At 49.5% G+C, this 24,059-nt stretch overlaps 4 protein-coding genes and 1 non-coding gene across 5 annotated transcripts; 4 read left to right on the top strand and 1 right to left on the bottom strand.

Annotated features, from left to right (window-relative positions):
- Window positions 1–277: 277 nt before the first annotated feature.
- Window positions 278–377, top strand: PV10_03346. The gene has a single exon. It is a non-coding gene; the product is annotated as a tRNA-Arg (tRNA).
- Window positions 378–1,851: 1,474 nt separating this feature from the next.
- On the top strand, window positions 1,852–4,035 carry PV10_03345 (uncharacterized protein; the record flags this gene model as incomplete). Its single annotated transcript, XM_016367782.1, has 1 exon — window positions 1,852–4,035. One exon carries the CDS (start codon window positions 1,852–1,854, stop codon window positions 4,033–4,035), a length of 2,184 nt encoding a protein of 727 aa, XP_016227300.1.
- Window positions 4,036–11,098: 7,063 nt separating this feature from the next.
- PV10_03344 (uncharacterized protein) lies at window positions 11,099–13,484 on the top strand (the record flags this gene model as incomplete). Its single annotated transcript, XM_016367781.1, has 6 exons — window positions 11,099–11,203; window positions 11,269–11,348; window positions 11,409–12,160; window positions 12,219–12,360; window positions 12,425–12,586; window positions 12,650–13,484. The coding sequence occupies 6 exons, from the start codon at window positions 11,099–11,101 to the stop codon at window positions 13,482–13,484; spliced, it is 2,076 nt and encodes a 691-aa protein (XP_016227299.1).
- A 1,342-nt stretch (window positions 13,485–14,826) lies between these two features.
- Window positions 14,827–18,589, bottom strand: PV10_03343 (uncharacterized protein). Its single transcript, XM_016367780.1, has 7 exons — window positions 18,248–18,589; window positions 18,052–18,190; window positions 17,891–17,999; window positions 17,088–17,839; window positions 16,663–16,742; window positions 16,547–16,606; window positions 14,827–16,488 (listed from the first exon to the last, which is right to left on the bottom strand). The coding sequence occupies exons 1-7, from the start codon at window positions 18,524–18,526 to the stop codon at window positions 14,854–14,856; spliced, it is 3,054 nt and encodes a 1,017-aa protein (XP_016227298.1). The 5' UTR covers window positions 18,527–18,589; the 3' UTR covers window positions 14,827–14,853.
- Window positions 18,590–21,872: 3,283 nt separating this feature from the next.
- On the top strand, window positions 21,873–23,629 carry PV10_03342 (uncharacterized protein). Its single transcript, XM_016367779.1, has 2 exons — window positions 21,873–22,927; window positions 22,989–23,629. The coding sequence occupies exons 1-2, from the start codon at window positions 21,929–21,931 to the stop codon at window positions 23,370–23,372; spliced, it is 1,383 nt and encodes a 460-aa protein (XP_016227297.1). The 5' UTR covers window positions 21,873–21,928; the 3' UTR covers window positions 23,373–23,629.
- The last annotated feature ends 430 nt before the right edge of the window (window positions 23,630–24,059 follow it).

The following is a 24,059-nucleotide window of genomic DNA, read 5'->3' as shown; positions in this document are numbered from 1 at the left end:
GAAATGATATAATTGACCGGTGTATGCTTCTGTGGCGCTGTCTTTTATCTACTCTGGGTCCGAGATGCCTAAGAAGAAGTGCACGTGACTGAGATCACCTCGTGGCATCCATCATGTGCACCTGCTTGGCACTTATCTAGTGTTGTCACCGCACCTATCAAATCACATACACGCCTAGCACAGCACCCCTCACAAATTCTTTTCTTCATACTTTAAATCCTCCAAAAATTCCTCCACAAATCGCTCAGGTTTGACACAGCCTTGTGTAGTTAATTTCGGTCGCGTGGCCTAATGGTTAAGGCACCAGTTTTCGGTTGCGAAGCGTAGGCTCAGCTTAAAATCACTGGGGATTGGGAGTTCGAATCTTCCCGCGATCGACATCGATTGTTTTTTGCCCTTTTGGCTTTCTGTCGACGCCTAGAGCGACGTGCACGCGCCTAGCATGATTATTTTTTTGATTCCCAGTGGAGGGATCATCATGGCAGTCCCGTCATCCCCATTTCACACAAAGATTCCAGATTCCGCACTACATGGTGAAGCGAGGCTGCAAGAATGTTCATCTACCTGAGCCATCTCGCTTAAAAAAAGTGCTTCTGAAGACATTGCAAAATGGAGGGATCTCAATATCAACGTGCGGAAACGGACTGGGGCTGCGGTGGAAGAGTTGAGGTGGTGGAGGCAGCTTGTACCACGAGCACCCTAGCTATAGTTCATAAGAGACTACTCCGTAAGCTCTAACTTTAAGCTCTAACTTAGGTATATACTACTAGGAGGGTTCGGCGCCTTGGAATCATATATCGGCGTCGCTCCTTCCCCGCGGATGATATTTGGTCCCCTTGCACCTTCCCTGGTATGATGCTCGCTCCTTCCTTTTTGAGACGGCATTTGCGCTATATCACATCTCATCAACCTCAAGTGTAAGTATGTTCCTAACCAAACAGTAGACACTTCGCACTGCCTAGCCGCGGTGTTTGAATTGGCTGCGTCAATCAAAGGCAAACACTCGTGTTCAGCTACCAACATCGACATTATTCGGGATCCTATACAGCTCGTGTTCAAGGGATCACCAATCTCCACTCGACAACCTGACATGCTGGCGAGCAAGTTAATCCTCGCCTCCTTGAATCAACCTGGGTTTGATGATTCTTGACGTATCTGATCCTTTCGATCTATCCTCTGCCTCCGCATATTACTTCCGCAGCCAAATGCACGTCCCTTCTCGCCAAGGATAGCCACAAACAAAGAACTCCAGAGGCGCGCCAGTAACACTCTCAAGCACACTGATGGATTCTTGAATAGTAGACACTATTGCGTCCTGGCTGGAGTCCAAGGTCAACCTTCAGCTTCAAGCAAATTTCCACTCATCTTGACTAAAAGGCTTCTCTATACTGGCTGACACCGGGATATTGGGCTTGCTCGACAATCTGATCGAGTTCTCATCCATCTCCTTCCCAATTGCCTCAGACGACGACAACATTCATCTTTGTATCCAGTAGCATTCAATCTCATTGCCTTGAGTTAATACTTCACGATTAGCCTGGGCAGTGAACAGAATACCCTCCTGCGTCCATCTCTATTCATTTGCGATACGAAGTTGTTCGCAACTGAATGACCCCAAATCACCCCAGACGCAAACCCACGGACCGCACAGACCGAACACCCAAGCCATCGCTGTCAGTGGAATTGCCGCGTCTCTGTGTACCGGGTCCAGAACCTCGAGGATCTTTGCAATATAGACGAACAGGTAAGACACAGGTATGATCAACCCAACAACTATAAGATTTCCCTGTTCCCCAATCATGAACTTGTTGCGAGCAAGGGTCAATCCAACGACAGAGCCAGGTAAGCAAAATGCAACTCACAACACTCTTCACAGCTCTAGCAGCTGGCGTAACCTTGGCTTCAGGCAAGGTCTTGACTGTCATCGACCCATGTCCACAGGTCACCACTTCGCACCGCCTGTCGACTATCACTGCTCAACATCAGGTCATTTCCACGTGTGCCCCGACTACTGCATGCTTCTTTCGCAAATGCTCCACCATCTACCCACCCGTACCAACGACTTGGGTGTCGACTACAATTCCATGCGACTATGATGGCAACAAGCATTCATCCACGCTGGTCACAAAGATCACCCAACCCGTCACATGTTCCGCCAGTAGCAGTAGTCTCACAAAGGTAACATCAGTCCCGGTCACCGTCAACAACAAGGTCTTCACAAAGACGATCACCCTAGAGATGACAGCTCGAAAGGAATGGTCGGCCAAGTATGAGAACCTTGGGCCGTTGGCTATGCCTGGCTACCCCGGTTCCGGGCTTTGCAAGGACTGTACCGCCAAAGACGGTTCCATCATCCAGGTCTTCAACGTCAAGGAATGCAGATCCAATGCTAAAAGCACCGAGTGCATCCTCTACGATGAGACGCGAGTTTTGCCTGCCCCGGCTACTGTTATCACCCAAGCCGCATGTCCCGTAAGGACATCCGTACCATCTGCCGGTACTTACACGTTCAAATTTCCTCAAACTGTTCCTGCAAGAACCGTCACAATCAGGGAACAAGTTGTCACCTACACCAAGACTGTATGGAACGCCTATGTCACCAGAGTATGCAATGGACCGACCAACTTTGACTTTACAACCACCGTGACCAAGACTTTATTCGTCCGTCCTCCTCCCGCTACGTCTGCTGTTACAACAAGTGCCGCTCCAAAAGGCTGGGAAGATTGGGTGGCACCTCAGCCCACATCCACCCCTGCCTCGACAAAGAAGACCACCTCTTCTACTCGAAGACCGGCTTTGGCCACCACCACCACCAGCAACTCACACAGCCGCTCCATTATCGAGACGTTCTCAACTTCCACGGCCTCTTCCTTAATTGGACCCGTTCAACCTGGTACCACCACCACCATCTCTTCCAGCCGCTCCATTATCGAGACGTTCTCAACTTCCACGGCCTCTTCCTTAATTGGACCCGTTCAACCTGGTACCACCACCACCATCTCTTCCAGCCGCTCCATTATCGAGACGTTCTCAACTTCCACAGCCTCTTCCTCAGTTGCACCTGTTGAACCTGGTACAACCACCACTTTGTCAACCTACACCACTCAACCATCGAGCACAACAACCTCATCCTTCTCCCTCACTGGCCTTCCCGAACCCCCAACGACGTCACATACCAGAAGTTTCACTTTCTCAACGGATTCTTCCAGGTCAGTGCTACCGCTCCCAGCACAGACATGCGTCCAACCCTCTCTTTCGGCCCCCAACTCAGCTCAAGTCACGGCTGCACTCAACCAGTGGGTCTCAGACATCACCACGGTTAACAGCTTCCTCGAAAGAGTCTTGGCGCAACCTCCTCCAGTTCTACACGAGCACGAAATTGAAGACATCGCCCGCGAGATCTACACTACTGCCTTTGACGAACCCTGCCAGCTTTTCACTCTGGTATCCGCGATTGAAAATGCTGGCCGCACAAGTGAGGCATCTCAATGTGCTTTCGATGATCTCGCAAACAGCCCTGTACCTGTATTCCCAACCTTTGTCCTTGGCTCGCTTGCGGATGTCATCAGAGACCCCAGCAGACTGTTCATCGGAGCTGAAATCATCAACCATCGACGATGTTGCAATGTTTTGCGAGACGTCGATGTTTTGTTCCAAGCCACCTCGGAGACGTATCCCGGGCTTTTGCTGACTGCTCCTCGGCCTTCGACCTGCCAGGCTGTCGACTGTAGCAACCTGAGAGATCCTCCTGCAGCCACCTGCTCCGCCCTGCCTTTTACTCCCATCAACCCTACTTCTACCACATCTAGCCCTCCAACACTTCCAACTACAACAACGACCAGCCCGCCCCATTTCGATCCCACGACGACAACAACTAGCCCACCACATTTTGATCCCACGACGACAACAACTAGCCCGCCACATTTCGATCCCACTACAACGACAACCAGTCCACCGTATTTCGATCCTACCACAACCACATCACCGTACGTTGAGCCTCTTGTAACATCTACAAGCTCTACTATGACTCCATAAGCCGCTGTTGGCTCACAAATTAAGGCCCTCCATGTCGGTGGTGTATGCATTACGGCGTTCAAAGGGTCATGAATTGTGTTTCCTGGATCAACTTTGTATAAACTTGAACCTTGCTGTAGGAAATAATTTGCATTCCTGAAACCGGCATTGCCATTCATGGCCCTTTATAATTGAAAATATTCATTGTCTTTGACATCTCGTCTTACGTGTTTCATCTAAATGCCTTCATTGCATCGATGAAGGATATTCTTGCTTTCTCGGTTATGCCCACAATATTCCTCGGGTTTTCACCTCTATCCGAGGGACTAGCATCGCTCTCTGCGTGCGCCCTGCCAACTCAAGGGTCGGAAGGGAAGCCCCATACTAGGTAACGAGTGATTCGGATAGAAAATTGGACCATAGGTCATCACTGGCGGCATGATCTCCATCAACTCCCTGTGAAAAGACCAGGAACGAATTTACCAACTCAAACGCCGTCGATCGGCTATCCGCTAGGTCTGGAATGGGACCCTTTTGTGGGGTTTCATTTTGAAGGAGAACAGCTCGGGTTTCCACTGCAGCGAGTATAGATTCAAACCAGCCACACAACGTGTCAGCCCTGAGACTTTGCTGCAGCTCAGCCCGGGAGGTCAAATTGGCTAGAGATCGTCGAAATGCTGTAATATGATTCAATGTCAAGGGTGTTCTCACCACTGCCACCGTAGAAAGGCTGGTAGACGACAAGGCCATTTCCAACCTTGGGAGCATGAAGAGAGCGGTGATCAAATGCATCCACTCCCCAATCCCGAAGGCCACGAGATACTCAGGGCTTTTGGTGAAGCGCAGGCTAAATTGTGCCAGTAAGGTATCAAGCGCTCCGAGCCCTGCATGGACGTCTTCCGCGAGTGGTGAGCTTCGGTCTCGTGACTTTAGCAATGTATGTGCCATGATGAATAAAGAGGTTGTGTATGAGGAGGAGTAGTGAGCCTCCGGATTCTCGATACATCGCTGGTTCCATTTCTGCATTTCCTGTCTATAGTCTTCTGCGTCAACACTTTGCCCCGTTAGTGCCATTAGTCGGCGTCGACTGTACCCCAGCAATATCTCGATCAAATCTGGGACTTCATGGTCGGGGTTTTTGGATCCAAATCGATGGACCACTTGAGCCGCGCTCCTCAACGCTTCAGTGCAGTACATACTGGTAGGTCGTTCGAAGCCAAGGTCAGAGATGATGGTGAGATAGTAGCAAAGTAGAAATGCACGGGCTTCGTCAACGGTTGTTTGCGATCCTTGCGCTCTGTCAGTCAGTCGCACAACACTTCGAGGTAAGTTGAGATCCTCAACCATTCCACCTGCCAGCTGCATGAGCTGGTAGAATCGTTGCGTGTGCACGTTGAACCGCAGATGGTACCAGTTCAGATACGTGAGTAAGCCTTGAAGTAGTTCCAAGGTACATTGGCCTTGTACTATGCTCTTCTCTGCGAGTACTCGACGAAAGAGCATGGCAGCCTCGAGTTGAAAGTCCGGATCCCGACTGGTCGCGGTCAAGATAAACGCGAGAACTAGAACAGGCTTTTCCTGAGCAAACGCCAAGAGCAGATCAGAGCGTTCCACCGAAGAAAACCTCATATGTAATGGTAGCGCGAACAAAGCAGCCTCTGCCATGGTCTCGTAGTGCCCTAAGTATTCCAGACAGGTCGGTAAGTTTAGTTCAGCCATCCGTGGGTATCTCAGTGCCTCTGGACCCTGAATTCCTGTGCTCTGCATCAATTCCATGCCGAATGTCAATGTGACTTGGGGCTTTGGTATATGGTTCGGGGAAGGATGAACCATTTGCAAGCTAGCCTCAGGCGGGATGGGGTCGTCTTTTCCATGCCTGTTCACTTCGATGAACCTGATTCTGTAGATTTCAGTATTCCTAAGGTCTGATATAGGTATTCGATCTCTTACCGTTGAGCTGTTTTACGCGTCGTAGGAGCTTCGTGGGGAACACAAGAGATCTTGAATTGCTTGCATCTAGGGCACGAGTCACACACTTGTGACTGGGGATCAACGAGGGTAAGGGGTTTTACCTCTTGCATTTCTGGCATCCGGAATCGTACACGCATTTGGACTTGCGTGCCCGACATGTCTCACATGCTTGCCTGCACCGATCTCTCATCACTCGCTGTGTTTGAGCCTCAGTGTACGTGTAGGAATTGACATTGAAGTAAACAAGGAGGAAGAGTGAACAAGGAGGAAGAGTGAACAAGTTCCGAGAATCCACATCGGAAGTTATAGCTTCCTAAAGAAGGCAGGCGTTGTCCAGATTGGCCAGAAATATGCTGGCTGTCTGACAACTGCCAGCTCTGTGATAGGTGCGTGGGCATGGTGGGTTTGCGGAATCTATTATTGTCAGACTAAATCAATCCTTTCTCGTCCGAAAACACCGCAAACAGCGTGATATGATTGGCGGAGCCATTGAAATACTTCCTCTGAGCATTCAACAAAGCCATCTTCAGACAGAATCGAGACTCAAACAACTCTGCGATTTGTATTCCGTAAGGGCGCAGACAGTACAGGCGTTCCTCGACCATCGTTCTCTGCACCTGACATGTCTTTGCTACGAAATCTGCATGTCGTCTCATCTGGCGGTACTCCCAGCCCGCTCAAGCCATTCACAAGCAGTATGTCTCGATGCTGACTCTTTTGACATTCTCTTAGCACAGATACATCATGTACTCAAGTCAAGGCCGAGCGTTTTGTCCGCGTTCAGGTGGAAGGAGCCAGCATTACTCTGCTCGAATTTCCAGCTTCGGTAGGCCCTCTCCAACCTCACTGGATACATCTCCTACTCACCTCGCTGACCCTAAGCAGCATGTCCTCGAGCACCTCTCCGAAACCCCAGCTGCGCATACAGCATATGAAAGATGTCCAAGGAAAGGAATATTTAGCCTCCCAGCGCCTCAAACGTCCCATAAGTCCTCATTTATCCATCTACCAACCTCAAATCACCTGGATCTCTGGGGCCACCATGCGTAACTGCGGAATCTTGATATCTCTCCCGATGTATAGCTTTGGAGCTGCATATCTGTTCGCACCAATTTTTGGATGGCATTTCGACACTGCGACTATGGTGGACTGGTTTGGAAGCCTATCGTGGGGGAGCAGGACAACTATCAAAGGAGTGTTTGCGTATCCCTTTGTGTTCCACTTTTTACATGGCCTCCGGCACTTGATATGGGATACTGGTGCAATGCTATCGAACAAGCAGGTCTGGATTACCGGCTGGGCCACTGTTGGAGCTACAGCATTGCTTGGGACCGGGCTGGTTTTTTGGGCTTGAAAGCACCGAGTCTTGACCCTTGTACAGCCAACTAGATTAGGATGACTGATCCGCATAAAGCAAGATACGAAGGCCCTTAGCCCACATTATCATCTTGCCCCTATGCACCAATATTATCTCAAACACCCCTTATGCTGGACCCTCAGTGTCGTGCTTGTGCTTTCGCTCGCGCGTGTCACAACCCAGCCATAGCAAGTCAGGTCTACTGTAGTGACCACAGATATCAAGGAATCCACGCGTCATAATACTCATACTAGGATCGATATCTGCAATCACAAGTCCTTCCTCCGTGGGCTCGATGTATTCGGTTAGTATTCGACCGTCAGGCCCGATCACCGCCGAATAGCCGCCACCGGGTTCTCTCATCAACGGTGAGCCTGCCATCGTCATCAGATCGATGCCTTTATTGCTAATGACCGTTGTGGCGTGAAGAACAAATGTCTGAGTTTCGATGGCGTATGTTTGGGAAAGACATAGGCAGCCTGGACCGAGTCAACAAAGTCACAAACAACTCATAGCAGCGGAGGGCAAGATAAGTACCTTCTTTCGACATGGAATACAGTTCGGGGCCTTTGTGTGGACTCAATGGCGGCCATCCAGCCACGTGGATCTCTTCTCTCTGTGTCGCCGTATGGTATTTAAGCAATGGCTGGCAGTGTTCCCAGCATGCCAAAGACCCCACACGTTTACCTAACTTGGTATCTGCGACGTTGATCAAGCTGTTCCCCGACGCATCGCCAAAGATCGTTCTCTCCATATGTGTGGGTTTCAACTTGCGGCGTTTGATCAAGATGGTTCCGTCAGCATCAATCAGAGCTTGAGCGATGTACAAAGAGTGGTTGTCATTTTCCGAAAACCCAAGTGAGACCACGATTTTGTTTTTGGCCGCGCATGCTTGGATGGTTCGCATTTCATCCGAATCGACGGCCAACGAGTTTTGGATGTACCTCGTCGATAGAACTGGATCCACTGGGCGACTCCTGGAATAAGTATCAACACACCGGCTGCTTGAGGTGATTCCCGAATTATAGTCTTACCAGATCCATGCTGGATATCCAGGGACAAAGGCCTCAGAGAAGCCTACCAGTTTGGCGCCCTGCTGGGAAGCCTCAGTAATCACCTTGCACACCTTCTTCACTGACGCCTTGAGGTCCAACCACTCAGGCTCGTATTGAGCAACCGCGACACGGATTGTGTCAGACTTCTCTGTGCTGCCCATCGCGAAGGATTGGAGGTAATGCAATTCAAAAGAAAGCCAACTTGACGAAGGTTTGGACTCGTAGAGACCCCGCGGTCCTAGTTTAAATACTCATCTTTGGGCGCAAAGGATGTGGCGGCGTTATCCTTGCGCCTTCACTCTATTCGCTCGTCCACCGCTCTAGACCGACCTAACAGCATTTTTTGGCTTCGGTTGTTAGAGGTCGATAATGGTCCGAGGCTCGTGATAACGAGGGCCAATAGACGTCAATCGAAAGCCGATATCTGGCGTGCGGAGCAGTTACCCGCAATCTTTTGATGCTGATTACCGGAGCGGGGGACCCGAGGCCCCTAAACCCTCGTAGCTAATGAACGAGCATGGGGCTGGAATAGTAACCCATATCTTCCAATTAACGGGACTATTTCCGCATACCAAGTCCATCAATCAGACTGCTCAGTGTGATTTGTTCGCCTAGCAGATCAAGCTCTTTGTCGAGAGTTGGACAGGAGGGGAGGACAGCGGCTCCCTTAGTGGGAGTTCCACATGGAGAACAGATGAAGCTAGAGTCTGACTTAATTATGTATTTGTCTGACTGGATTTTTGTGGATTGTGAAAACGACCGATTTCTCGTGATGACCACATGCTGTGTGACCTCATGGTCAGGCCTTCAACATCATTATCATGCCTATTCGATACCGAATTTCTCCATCCTCGGGCAGCCATAGGGGCCCTCGGGCTAAGATAGACCCCACTTAATTCCAGCGATGGTAACCCAAGCCTCGACCATTTCCTCTATATCTCCTCCAGAAACATGAGATTGGTGCCATCTTTGCATCCAATATACTCAGCGTCAAGGTCCCCAGATTTCAAAACACATAGTTCGACGAACAGTGACAATTTGCCGTCTTCGCCATGCTTGCCATTTGGAGCATAAAGCTCGTATGTGTTGCTTCGTAGTTTGACATGATCCTTGAACGACCGTCCAGCCAATTCAAAATGGGCCAGGTCCAGGAAATACATCAACTGGTTTGCCTCTGCCACGGCATTAGATTCAAGAGCTAGATCTTCAGAAGGATCAATCGGTGAGGTTTTCTTCTGAGCAGGATCTGCATTCTCATGAGCGATGTGCATGCTGAATGATGCAACGCCGTTCTTGTTCCTTGCTGTGTTCAAATGGTCCATCCACGACTTAGCGTACGGACCCAATTTCTCCAACCACGTCTCCGTTTCTTCCTTGCTGAAATGCGGCTTCCTTTGTCCCTCGCGGCAGAAGCAGAGATTGTCTGGGATCTTTGTCACTTTGACTCGTCCTAGCCGAACATTTCCAGAGGAGTTTTTGTCGAGGTCGACCACAGTCTGACTAGTGTTTTCTTTTGCTTTGGTCGCGGTGACAAGTGCTGTCGTGAATTTGTCTTCTGGATCTGTATATTTGTCCGGGTTGCTGGCCAGTCGATGGCGATAGACGCCCCAGTATCCTTCATCCGTGCTGTCCTTCAACCCAAGCATGGCAGCAAGACCTGATGCCTCGTACTTGTTGGCTGCAAACATGAAGCGGGATTTGGGCACTGTCATGACTTCACGCCATACTCCGGCGTCATCGGGAAGGTTGACCCAGAACGACTGAACCTCGGCTGTCTGCTTCCACTTCTCATAGTCTGCTGACTTGAGCCAGTATGCCACAAATGTTGTCGAGGTAGGAGCTCTGCGAGGTTGTTCATGGCTTTCGTCCTGAAGGTGATCCACACGATCTGCAGATTGATTCAGTAGATTGTAGAGTTCAAGTATTGTTTTCTTCTTGTTCTCCGTGAGCTCATCATGCTGAACTCCAAATAGAGCGTATGTAAAGACCAGACCATCTGGGTCAAGATTTGCCAGGAACACCATATCGAGTAGATGAGATCCTAGGACTAGGAAAATTACACAAATGTTCAAGTTTGGCACACAACATATTCCATATCGTGTGACATCTACCACAGCTGAGGGTTACTTATACCTCGTATAGTTGAGGAAACCGTGCCGCAGTGCCTCACGAAGCCACCATTTTGATAGGAATTGGCCACGGTCTCCCCGCATTTGACTGGACGCTTCACTGAACCATAATCTGGTCTGCGGTTCTGCCATCCGCACACCCTGAGAGGCGTTCCCGAACCTCAGAAGGTGACCTGGTGGTTCTATTGGCCGTTCATTGGGCACCGTATTCAGTCCAAAAATGGTTACTGGGATCCAATGAGCTTTCCCAGATTAGTCAAAGAACCAGATTCACATCGACCGCTCAGTCTAGGCCCGCGCCCCGTGTGTACAAAATGGGTTAAGCGATAAATTAGTCCGTGATATTCCTCCATAGGTGCTCGGAAGTTGGCGTCGTGGTGGATATCTCCACTTGAAATTACGCAAGTCAGACGGAACCCATTTGACCTCAATCATAATCAGGCTCCGTTGTCGATATCACTCCTTCACAAGTTTGGAATATCATTGATTACGTCTGCGAAAATCTTGGTCTGTAATACACCTCTGGTCACCTCGTCAAACAAAAGCCATGCAGTCAACAAACATGATTGAACATGGTGTCTTACCATGAGCACACAACAACCATGGAATCGTCGTCGACTCAACCGGCAAGGAGAACCAAGGTAGCCTGTGAAGAGTGCAGGAAGAATAAAAGAAAGGTGAGTCTTTGATTTCTTGGTGAACCAGTAATAGCTACCGGGCAGCTCAAAATGATCTCTTATAGTGTGATGGACAGAAGCCTGCCTGCTTTCTCTGTGTCAAGTTTGACAGGCATTGTACCTATCTCAACGAATTATCAAGAAAGTAAGAAAAGGGTCCAACCCTACTAAGTTGTTAAGATCTAAATGCTGATGGGACTGTCAGACGTCGGAATCAAGACGAGGAACTCATTCGCAACCTCGAGAGCCAGGTTCAAATCCTCGAGTCAGCTTTACTGAGCCGGGGAGCGGAGTCCAACAACTATCAAGATGGACATCGCCAAACTATTCGATTGGAGGAATGTCACAACCCTGCAAGTCAGACGAGTGATTCATCAGCTCTTCAAGAGCAAGGCCTGTCAGGCACGAGTGGCGTACCTGGCGACATGAGATCCGATTCGGCCATGGATGAACTAGCCTCCCTGATGTTGGAAATGGACATTGAAGAAAAAGGCGAACCTTCATTCACGATTGCCGCTGGTAGGCGCAGACATTCACAGGTTGATCAAACGGGAATTCACGACATGGGCCAAACATCTAACCAGCAGAAGCGGATGATGACTGTAGTTGACGTCTCGCCCGAGTTTATTCGCCATCTTGTTGACTGCTTTATCACCCATTTCAACCCATTCCATCAATTTATCGAACCGCACGAAAAGGAACAGATCATTCTCAGTGGTACTGAAGTTGCAGATCTTGGTCTCTCTTTCCGAAATGCGGCGCTTCTCGCGGTTGGCGCTTGCTTCTCCGACCATGAAGATGCCAAAGCTACTGGGCTTGCTTATTTCGATCTTGCGTCCAGTCTTCCGTTGATTTCCATTAAACAATGCCCTAGTGAACTCGTGGTGCAAGGTCTGGTGCTGTTGTCATGGCACGAGCTCATGTTTGGCACGGCCAGCTCAGCATATAACTACGTGGGTATGTCATATGTCATGTTCGACAATAACCATCTCTTCCATCTTCTAACCAGGTACAGGAATGGCGACTGGACAAATACTACATCTTGGATATCATGTGGCTGCACTGAGGAAACCGGCGGACTTGACCCAAGTGTTAGCGTCACGAGCTGTCAATGAACGTACTATACGAACATTTTGGTCGTATTTCTCGGTCGATCGGTGAGTGGTCATTTGTTGGAAGTGGAAAGAGTGCAACAGGGGTTCCGAGGCTGACATTTGGTAGACTTATCACATCCTCCCTGGGCATGAATTGTACCCTGCATTGGCAGAGAGTCAGATTACCTCCGTTCAGCAACATTGTTGAAGGGGAGCTGACCTTGGACGAAGCCGCTCATGAGGCTTTCTGCGAGCTATGGCACTTGTGGGACTCTGGAATGGACCAAGTGTGAGTGTTTTTCCATATTGTCCTTTTGTGATAGAACCTTTTCTTTTTAACATGAATGTTCAGATATGCATTTGGATGGGGTCAACTTACGGGAGACGAGCGAGCTGCTCTTGTGCTCAACTCGCATCAATCCTTGACCGGTTTCCACGCGCGAATTGATGATCGACTAAGACTCCGACGGGACTATCTACCTGACAGTGCGGTCTGGTTTCAGATGGCGTACCACACAGCATTGCTGCTTGTTCACCGGCCATTGCTTGGGGAGCCTAGAGATCGCCCCGCGGCCCGGTCGGCGTTCCGGCTAACCACTGCCTCTGCCCTGGCCATTTCAAGCATGATTCGATCGTATCGGAAGAATAAACGGTTTGGAAGCATGTCGCCACAGGTGGTTGATTACGTCGTAAGTGCGGCTGTCATCCATTTACTCAACGCCACGTCCGGCAAGAAATCTGCATTGGGACGCCAGTCCATGAGTGGGATAAGGACGTGTCTGGATGCATTGCAGGACATGCACCGTCAATGGCCTTCACTTAGTACACGCTCAATCAGGCAGATCCAAGCCCTTGCAAATCGGTGGAAAGTTGTTTGGGCTTTACCAAGTGGTTTGGCTGGACTTCCTGTAGGCATGCCAGGTACTGGGATTGCTGAACAACAGCAGCTGGTTGTCTCGGCAGCTACACGAGATCTGGACTTTGAACCAGCTTCTGAAGACCTAGGATTTTCAGAGCATACTGACAGTCCTCCGGCCGAGAGCTGCGAGATCAATGATCCTCTGGACTTTTGGAACATGGACGACATCGAATGGAGTACTTTTATCTTCGACGAGGCAACACCACGGCCCAACATGCAATCTCTCATCAACACATTTCACAATCCAGCTCGTGCATGGGAGCAGTGAGCCCAGAAATCGGAACTTTAGAATCGAAATTGTAATCCCTTCCCTTCTTTTCTTTTCTGATATATATTCTGGGCCCATCGAATCTACAGCTTGGAATCTCTGGACTTGTTTCCTGTCACACCGCCCATACCATCATCTCCTATAGGGTCCTTGGATGACTTTTCGGCTTTCAGACTGACTGGATCACCCAACATTGACCCGTTCCCCTCCTTGGCCTGTTGGAGATCGCGCTGTGCTGTTTCCTTCAGACTAGGCTTGGACTTTGAACCTGCGCCGGCATTTCTCTCTGAAAGATCCTCCTCGGTGGGCGACGGGGCGATATTCTGCAGAGATGGAGTCGTCTTACCCCTTGATGTCTTCTGGCTTGGTCGGTCGTTCTCCGTAGGAGATGTATCTGAGGTTTCAGCCTTGAGCGAAACAGGATCGCCGAGTGCGGTAGGATTCGATTTGACCGATTCAGCAAGGGTCTTGTGTGCCATTGTGAGCGGTATATGCCTGGGACTAGACGACCTGACGATATCTAACGAGGGGGGCTTCGGATCTGGAGATATTTCCGCTTCTAGGTACAGCAGTGGGTGTTAATAGTATGATGATATGAACGATAGCTTCAAGGCAACGAGGGCGACCTTGGATAGAAATATTCAAGGCTTACGCAGAAGACCACACGTGAAAGATAATGATACATATTCTACCTCGGCTGCTAAGACGAGTCAACGTGTCAGTAAGTAACTTAGTCTAACAACTGATATTTGGCCGGTGTAGTGTGATGATGTCGATTGTGGTGACCTGTGACGTCTTCCATTTTCCCCCGACATTCAACTCTATGAGCATTGGAGTCAAATTCATCGGCGGCACCACCCGTGAAGATCAAATCAGATCAGATGAGATCGGAGAACGGCTCGCCTAGAGATCGACACAAGAAAAGCAGATTGGCCCAGGGAATGAAGGAAAAGAGATATTGGTAGTACTAAACTAGAAGCAGTAGTAGTCGTAGTAATTATGTACGTTTCATCTCTAAGTACCTAACCTAAGGCAACGAACGACTGACTCTTAGAGTCTGATACATAGATTGCTGTGAATAATGTCGAGATTTTTAACTACTACCGAATAACGATACCATGACCAACCTCCCTCGGGACTTGAGGCTTGCTAGCTCGGTGTGGTGTGCATCGCAAACGAGCGTGAAATACATGGCTGTAATAAGTACAGAAATCGGATGCCCCCTCCCTGACTGTAGCGGAGGAAAAAAAACATATGTCATCATCGCCTGTCATTCAACACCCAGCAAATTAAAACTTCGTAACCAGTGAATGAGCTCAGTGTCACGCCACTGGGGAATGACAGCCAGCCAGCCAGCCAGCCAGCCAGCCTATGCTTTCTTAAGCAGAACCACAAAGGTGGCCTTGCGACCTTCGACATGGTCCAGATAGGCATCGAGCTCTTCATCCTCTTCTATCAGATAGGAGATCTCGTGCCCAGTGTTATCTTTTTCGATGCCGTCGATCCGTGCAGGTTTGGCTTCGGGATATTTGCTGGCCAGCAGGAGGTGCAATTCGGCTACCGACCGGCCTGTCAAGGAACCAAGCCACATTTTGGTGTTGTTGTAGACGTTTGACTTTGGATGTGGTCGGATGTACACGGCTGTTACGGCCGACTCTTGAGGTTCGACCAGCTCGTCTGCGGCCTGGAGCAAATTTGGATCAATCTGGAGGTCTGAGAGGTCGGTGCTTGGAGCCGCCGGAAGATCTCCAAATGGGTTTGCGGGAAGAGAGGGTGCATAAGGTGTGCTTTCAGATGCGGCTGTAGCCGCCGCTGCAGCAGCAGCGGCTGTTTTTCGGGGGGTGCTCTCAGATGGTCGCTTTCTGAAAGTGCCTTTGGCTTTGGCTTTGTCGTCGCGAACGCGTTTCATGACATCGCGACACAAAAGCTCCAGTGCAGACTGCTTCTTCAAGAGGTCGGCGGCGTCGGCGTTAGTAGGGTCGAGGATTTCCTTCAACAGAGGTGTCTCTGCAATCCACTTGTTCTTGAGATATTCCCACATCTCTGGGCCCATTTCCAGCTTGCTGGTGTAGTGCTCAGCGTTGAGGATGTCGTAAAACCCAGCACGAATTTGGCGACTCTGTTCAGGGTTGATACCCAAGACGTTCTTGGACTCGAGAATCGTGAGACGACGGCCCATGGTACGAATCCTTTTGGTAACATCGGTACAGATGACGTCGAGGGCGAGTCCCTTTTTAGTGTGTTCTTGGGGATCCGAATTGTTGGTCCAGAGAGCAGCTTGCAGGGTGGTGTTGTTACGAACAAGTCGATCTTTGGCGCCTTGCCATTTCTCGGCGCCTGCAACGGTCTTTTGAAGGATTTGCTCTTCTTCACAGATGGCTTGAAACTCATCACGAACGGCGCGGTATTGCTTGGTCTCTAGGCCCAGGATGGCTCTGCTCTCTTCCAACGTTGTCTCTGAAGGAAAACGCGGTGGGCCAGGAGGGTCGGCTGGAAGGCCAGCATAGCCTTTGGTTCGACGACGGCGCTTCTTGCTCTTCATTCGATCGTCGCTCTCGGCTTGAAGACGGTCGAGTCTTGCCTTTTGTCGTTCGATAAACTCGGCAGGTGGCTGAGACGCGACGGTTTCTGGCTCTGGTGCTTCGGATATGCCAGTCTCGTCTTGAGCGGCTTCGAGGAGCTGGGCCTCAATCTGGGTCGTGTCATCGTCACCAGGCTGTTTTGGTCCATTTGGGATGCGCATCAGCCATCGATTCTTTGCACGCAATCTCATCAACTCTCGTTCCTTAATCTCATGACCTTCTTCGTGTAAGATGGCAAGCATGTTGCGTTGGCTGTAATTGTTTTCCCATAACTCTTTGACGCGGTCGACTAGGTCTTCATCTCGAAAGGCGGGTTTGCGCTTGGAGGGAAAATCCCAACGCTTGAACTGAGTCTGGAAGGCTCTTTTGGATGGGGTGAAATTGTAGTTGTCTCGCATATGCTGCATGATGTCCTCGAGGGACTGGGACTTGTTAGATCGGGAATCTCGAGATGGAATAGATGATTGGGGTGACGCGTACCTTGCGCTCTTGGATGTACAGCTGAAAGCAGACATCTTTGTGAGGATCCCAGTTGTACACCTGGGCGCGTTAGTAACGATAGTCGAAGAAAAGTCTCGAGAGATGGAGGGGAATACCATGATGCCTTTGTCGTTGCTCGACCGTAATGCAAAAGCGCGTTTCGAGATGCGCGAGATGCTGGGACGGAGTGTTTGTCCTGTGGTGGCGGTTGTGGTTCACTGTGGAATTTGCTCAAGTCGCGCAGATGGAGGTTGAGGTGCAACTTGCTTGGCAGATCTTGGCGGCTGGCGAGTTTAGTCACGTGACAATAGAAAGAGTCTGGAAAATCTAAGATCCTGTCCGACATGGCAACACCTTCCTCGTCAGTGTTCATCAAGGGTACTATTTAGATGTCATCTTAGCAACAACTATGGCTATACACACATTGATCTATATCATGTTCTATGAAAAGTACTTGTTGGAAATAAATGATGTACACTGGTCATCTATCTCTGTCGACCAGGTCTGGGTCCAATGTTCTTCCTCCACTCGTCATCAATACCAACCCGTTCTTTGCGTGATTTGGCTAACCAACGCGTCTGCCACTCTTGTGTAAATGCCTCCCAGTTCTCTGCCTCGGGAACGACAAATTCAGCGATAGCATGTGCACTCTCATTGACTGCCTCCATAGGTATCAAATGGCCAGCATCGATCATGACTTCTTTAACCTTGCCGTAATCTCGCCCGCCACTCCCCCCAACGCCAGTGCCTGTGCTCTCCATCTTTTTTCTTCTTAACTCAGGGGTCGCGTAGTCAGACTGTTTCCCAAAAATGTAAAGGACCGGCGGTTTGAACTCTGGGAGGCGTCGAAAAATCTCAGCGGGTTCGGGCCGGTAGAAAGGAAAATCCGGCTCAACATCATCCGGGTGCATGTCTCCATAGTTGGCACGATCCAACTCAGGCGTCGTATCCACCAGGCCGAGATATTTTGGCCGCAGATAAGAAAACACTTCTTGGGCAACGGGAGTCTTCAGAGTCACCGGCTTTCCCTCGCCTTCCACTGGGTCCGGATACAATTCTGTGGGCAGCTCTCTCAGGCCATGCTTGTTCCATTCGGCCAGTACTCGAGGATCCCACGCCTGGTAGAACTTGTTAGCACTAAATTTGGTCGCAGCGTCTTCTCTTGAAGGCCAAATATCTCTTCGATAAGTTGAAGCTGGTGCAAACTTCTTGCTTGGGTTTTCTGTCTGAATTATGGGGTCAATTGCCACCAGTCCGCGCAGTAGATTGGGATGCAGCAGGCCTAGCTCGACTCTGTGATATTGTAAGATGCTGTTTCCAGAGGATGGAAGAAGAATGACTCACAATATTGATCCCCCCATACTATGGCCTATACCAAACAGCGGCTGAGGCATGTCTTGTTGTTTCTGGTTGATAAAGTAAAGTAAATCTCGTGCTGCGTCCCACCAATTCGCTATACCAGTCAATTTGGGGAGGTCTTCTAGAGATTTTGAGCACCAACTTACGATCATTTCCCAATGAATGTTCATTGATGACAGCACTTTCTCCCTGATGAGCAACATCGGCAATCCAGATGGATCGAATTCGCCTTCCCTGTTTCTCCATCTTCTCATAAAGGTCGTCCCACAGTGGCTCATACAATTCCTTTCCCACATGTCAGCACGTCCAACAAACCAACTCAAGCCAGAGATCAAGACAGACTTTAACGAATCCATTGGCGTGGGCAGCGATGAAAGTAATGTCGCCTGGCTGCGGAGATGGGTTACTGATCGGAGTGTATTGCTTTACGGCCAGTTTCAAAGCATTCTCATGCCCGACCTCAGTCCCCCTTGGCCAGTGTCTTGTATGTTGAGTTGGGACAAGATGCTCAGTTACTTGATAGTGCGACAGGTTTCTTCGAATGCCTCGGTCGTGGCGGACTGTTACGAGACGGTGACCATATCTCACAGCTGGGAGCCTGCCACTCCTCCACAGCGACATTATAGAATGCACCACCCAATACTCAAATCAACAATCCATTGGTGAGGAGACTCAAGTGGTTGCCTCTAGTTGGCTTATGGTCTTTGGATATATTTCCAAGTCTGGTTATTCGCGGCTGGACAAAACTCGGCCTTTGGAGTTGGAGTGATCTGGGCCGAGGAGCCCATGAACCTCTATTAATTGCCCCGCACTGACCTGGCACAGTAACACTACTTAGAGGGTACCTATGCGACGGCCCGGGTGCTCCAGGTAAGTCTTGGGGAGTCTGTTGCCCAACGGTGACGCCTGGAGAATAGTGGAACCGATCGTTTGGTCCTGGCCATCTAGATATCTATCCTAAATTGGACCTCACAGACCTTTAACTTAGCCCCTATAATAAGTGCCTAATTGTTAGTATTTCATGCTTCTCGAAGGCTTTCTCGGCCCAACTTCCGGGCTCCCCGCCTGTTGCTCGTAGCCAGTAGAAATTGTATGTGTAGGCAACAGGTGCAACCAGAGGGAGATATAATTAGAGCCTTCCAAGGTTGTCGATTATCGTAAAGTGGGTTCAAAAAAAGGCACCGATTCCCCTATACTCCGTATTAGCCGCCACTTGACCCCAACGACCAACCACAGACCAGTCGACTATCCACTTGGGTGAGGCGTGTTTACTTTTCATCATGATTTTGAGACGAACTAGTCAAAAGAGTCTGCCCCCTGTAAGCCTTGGAAACAGGACTTTATCAACTTGTTGGAACTTGTACAGTGATGGCTACGTTTCGAGGGGCCCTCCCATTTCAGGCAGGGTGCGCCGCCGCTTTTGAGATCGCTATTACAGTGGAACCTTATTCCCACCCCTGCGAACAATCTGTATTCCTCTTTTATCCCTCCTCTCATTTTCGCGCTCACTCTGAGTACTGGCGCCTTCGTCCGGGTTGCACGATTCGTCTTGTCCCCCAGCTCTCTAACAAATCCACCTGCACCGCGCGGCCCCACCTCCAATTAAACCCCCCTTTCCCCTTCTCATTCATCATGAGCCGAGTCATTCGGCCCGTTCCAAGCCTGATGCTTCTGCCTCCTAGGCCTGAACTGTCCTGCTATGTCGTATGGAGGCATGAATGATCGCTCTTCATCTCGTCACAGCCATGGACCGGCCCTGGACCACCATGAAAATGAATAAGGGCCGAGCTGAGGTACTTGAGGCCTTTATGGGAAACAGGCGCGGCATCATCGACTCAGATATCATTCAACAGTCGCTCACTACCTCACTTCACTGGATCAATTCATGTCGAAAACGCTTGAATTTTGTCTCATTACAGAATGCGAGGCCGACATGCAAAATCTATGATAAGTACTAAAAAATCAATGTTCATGTAAAGTGCTGGGAGATGGCAAAAGAGTTCAAACAATTACAAACTCGGTTGCGCCCTGCCATCTGTTCAAAGCATCTGTCCTGAGTTGACTAGGTTCTGCTTGAGCACTGAGACTGGTTTAGTTGCTCGGATGTGCTAATTCAACGGGTGCCACATGAAATTTCTGGTGAGGGTTCTGACTGTGAGTTTCTAATCCCGGAGGAGCATATAGCTCTCCCGGGAATCTTGCTGAGTCTTTGTGTTCTTGAGGCATGAATTGGGAATATCCATGACCATATGGTAGGCTTGCTGGGGCTGATGGCGTGTTACTTGATCTCTTCCGACGGCCGAACAAGAACCAGCCTACACCAACCCCAATGGCGACTGCTAATGGAATACCAATTCCCAGTCCAACTTTCGCTCCAGTACTTAGGCCGCCTGTGTCATTAGAAGCACTTGAGGCCAGGGCGCTAGAGGAGGCTGCACCCGAGCTGGTGTTGCTTGACGGTGATGATGATGATGTTGTGGTTGGTGGTATAATTGAAGAAGTTGCTGGACTAGTCGGAGCAGATGACGAACTAGTGGAAGTCGTCGTCTCGACAGCGCCCCCACCACCTGAGCCACCTCCGGTGATATTGAAATAATGGCTGCTCGCAGAAGGGCCAGTATCTCCTTCAATGAATATCTGGAAGAAGAACACCCTCGACTTGCTAAGATCACGCTGCGTGGTGACAGTCCAAGCAAAGGACGTTAGGTCGGATTTGTCCTCTTTGTGGGATGAGTTTAAGTGTAGCAGACGCGATACAGGGAGAGCCTTACGAAAAATGTATTCAAAGTCAACTCCTTCGAGTTGTTGGTATAGTACGAGCGAGATGCTCTCATTGATGGCGGTCCACTGAATGGTGAGACTGGAGCCAAAGACGTAGGTCGGATTCAAGGAAAAGTCTCCATTTGTGCCGAAAGGTCCAGGAGTTATAAACTCGAGACTCTGTGCTGCAGATTGAAATGCCAGCAGAAGTGGGAGAAACAAAACCAACATAGCTGTAACTAAGTTGTCAAACAGCACAGCAAGAATCTAGAGCAAAAGAGCGGGACAGACAATTTGCGTCAAATCATCAACATGTTGCTATATATGAAAGCCTAGATATGAGAGAAAGAGCCAGAGAAGGTCAGAGTATTTAGCAGAGGACCGGCGCTTAAGATCCTGATGGGACAGCCAACGTAGTGTTGCAACTTCCAAGCGTGTTGCAAACATGTTGCAGGGAGAATCATTGGCTTGGAGCTATTGGACGCATGCCAACATGACCTACCTGGCGCCACAGAACCGGAGACGCACGCGGACTGGGGCTGTAAGTTTGTAGACGAATGAAGCGGATGAATAAAATTACTCGAGACGCTGCTGGCTGTGAAGCCACATGCGTACCTTCGCGTATTTGTCCAGTGGACCTACAACCAGAGATCTCCCACCATAGAGAGCCCTCTCTTCTCTCTCTGCAACTCTTGGCCTATAAGTCATTCCAGCTACAATATGGAGTACTCGTACACTACTCCGTAACGCCACAGGACCCAGTTTCAAGCCTCCAAGAAACAAAGTACTCGTACATACAAGGTTTATCATGCGATGCCACTGCACATATACCATGGCGGGTTTATGGCCTTCTACCAAAGACTGTCCCTTTCAGCGGAATTCGTATCGACCTGCGATCACACCTATAGAAAGCAGAGTCTCATTTGGACCCATGGAGCCAACACGTTCGATAGCACGTGAGATGAATGCTCCAGGCTTTTCGTACAGTAACAATCCTGATTGACTTTGATTGGGTGAAAGAAAAGGCAAGGGATCAAGGGTGGGCCTCAAACTTCGAGGCCACGGGGCGCCCGGGGGGGAAGCCCTGGCGCTTCTTTAGGGGCAAGAAGCCCCCTCGGCCCCCTCGGCCTCCCCTCGTTCCTGTGTCAACCTTAATTCTTATTTATTCTTATCCTTATCCTCGAACTTTCTACCCCATGTGTCGGCGCCTACACTTTCTTAACTTCAACATCACTCCTCATCTTGGATATCCATGAGCAAAGTATGCTATTACGATTTGTGTCTCTGCGTACGCTATCAGTTACTGTTGTCATCTTTTGCATTCTCATTTTGGTAACCACATTTCGGCTGCGCGGCCATCTTATAATTCCGAACACTTCCTCGTCCTGGGGTGCGCCTGTCCACTCGCCTTCCCTCGAACTCGAACCACTTGAGCAATACTGCAATACCTTCCCTCCTTCAGAAGACATCTTGGTTATCGTCAAGACTGGCGCCAATGAGATCCACGATAAACTTTCCACCCAGCTCTTGACCAGTCTCCGCTGCTACAAAGACATCCTACTCTTCTCTGATCTCGAGCAAAACATTGGCCCATTCAAAGTCCATGACGCTTTGAAAAATGTATCCAACACAACAAAAGCCGAGAGTCCAGACTTCGACTATTATCGTCAACTACAAGAAGACAAGAAAAACGATCAAGATATTACCAGTCTAAGACGGGAGAGCGGCTCAGCAGCCTGGAATTTGGACAAGTACAAGTTCCTTCACATGCTGGAAGAAACATGGCAGATGAAACCCCATCGAAAGTGGTACATCTTCATTGAAGCCGACACCTATCTAGTTCGGACGAATTTGCTACTTTGGTTAGAACGGCAGGATCCATCAGAGCTGATCTATTATGGCTCTCCGACTTTCGTGAACGGTCAAGGCTTCGCACATGGGGGCAGCGGCGTGGTCTTATCTGGAGCAGCGCTATCTAAATTTGCTGAAAATGACCAAGGAATCGCTGCGCGATATGACCATATGTTGCAGTCTGAAGCATTTGGTGATTATGTTCTCATGAAAGCCCTGAAGGATAAGGGAGTAGCCTTCAGTGGTCGCTGGCCTATGCTTCAAGCTGAAAAGCCATCAACAATACCCTTCGGACCTGGACCAGACAATGGAGTGAGGCACTGGTGCCAGCCAATCGTTACTATGCACCACATTACTCCAGAAGAAGCATGCGCTCTGTTCGAATTCGAGCAGCAAAGGCAACATCCAAGAGTATGTCTTTCCCACCCTTTGATTGATATGTATGTCGTGGAAGCTAAAACATGCATCACAGGAGCCTCTTCTTCTACAAGAGCTTTACCAAGATATGGTCGGCCCGAAAGTCTACGCTGAACGCGAGGATTGGTATAATCTCTCTGACGATCAATTGTATCGACCGCCGGGCGTCGACGGCGACCGTCAAAAGTCTCGCGACGATATGTCGGCGCTCGAACTCGAGGCACACGTTTCGTTCGAGCACTGTGGCCGAGCTTGTGAAGAACAACCTCGTTGCTTTCAGTATACCTACTCGAATCGCGAATGTGGCTTCTCCTATTCTTACCGGTTGGGCAGGAAGCGATATCCTGAGTCTGGGAAGACGTTTATGTCCGGGTGGAATTTGGCAAAAATAGCGCGAGATCAGACCAAACACCAGTGTTCTTCTCCTGAATGGTTATGACGACTTTACGCTATGCATCTACTCATCCTTTCGACCTGAATTCTGTCTACCTATTCCAAACTCTCCAAAAGTGGCGGCACCAAACGTCAAATTCGGTGGGAATTTCCCCGATATCTGGTTGCATTCAAGGTTCTGTACTAGTTCCTAAAACGATAGAATTTTGAATCAGTATCTCTTCTCCCAAGGGCCAGGAGGCCCTCCCTACGGCCATAGCGTCGATGTGCGGTGGTGCTCAGTTATCCCTGGGTGTCAATCCCCTGCTATCCCATAATAGCTTCCATCATGCTTCCCTCATGCTTACCTAAGACATATACAAAGTGTTGTCAGAGACACAAGGCTGAGAGACAGGAGACAAGCAAACTGAGCCATCAAACATGATCTTTGTCAAGAGACTCACTGTTTCATCACAGCTACGTCGTTGGCACAATGTGATTCAGGACGGAGAAATAACAGCAACCGTTTTGCTAAATCACAATCAATATCTTCAGTCTCTTTTGTTCCACGTGAAACGTTATTGGTACAAATTTGCCCTGAATCACTAGGCCTGCCCTCTCCACTCAGAGTCATGAGGTATACGCCACGTTGTTTCGGTTATGATAGAGAGATAGCAAGACGTAACGACACAGAATTCTGCCATAGGTTCAGTCGTGGGCCAATATCTGACATGATCAGCTTGTGAACAGTCAG

Source organism: Exophiala mesophila (genome assembly GCF_000836275.1).
Source record: "Exophiala mesophila strain CBS 40295 unplaced genomic scaffold supercont1.2, whole genome shotgun sequence".
In the NCBI taxonomy this organism is placed as follows: Eukaryota; Fungi; Ascomycota; class Eurotiomycetes; order Chaetothyriales; family Herpotrichiellaceae; genus Exophiala; species Exophiala mesophila.
This window is presented reverse-complemented; position numbering and strand designations above follow the sequence as displayed.

What these genes read in the sequence shown, in the direction of transcription:
- PV10_03343 (XM_016367780.1), bottom strand. Translation starts at nt 18,526, where the DNA reads ATGTCGCTGTGGAGGAGTGGCAGGCTCCCAGCTGTGAGATATGGTCAC. An exon ending in ACATTCATTGGGAAATGATC is followed by an intron (nt 18,000 to 18,051) that starts GTAAGTTGGTGC and finishes TGACTGGTATAG; the next exon opens with CGAATTGGTGGGACGCAGCA. An exon ending in ATCACGCAAAGAACGGGTTG is followed by an intron (nt 16,743 to 17,087) that starts GTATTGATGACG and finishes CCGCCACCACAG; the next exon opens with GACAAACACTCCGTCCCAGC.
- PV10_03342 (XM_016367779.1), top strand. Translation starts at nt 21,929, where the DNA reads ATGCTATTACGATTTGTGTCTCTGCGTACGCTATCAGTTACTGTTGTC. An exon ending in AGCAAAGGCAACATCCAAGA is followed by an intron (nt 22,928 to 22,988) that starts GTATGTCTTTCC and finishes CATGCATCACAG; the next exon opens with GAGCCTCTTCTTCTACAAGA.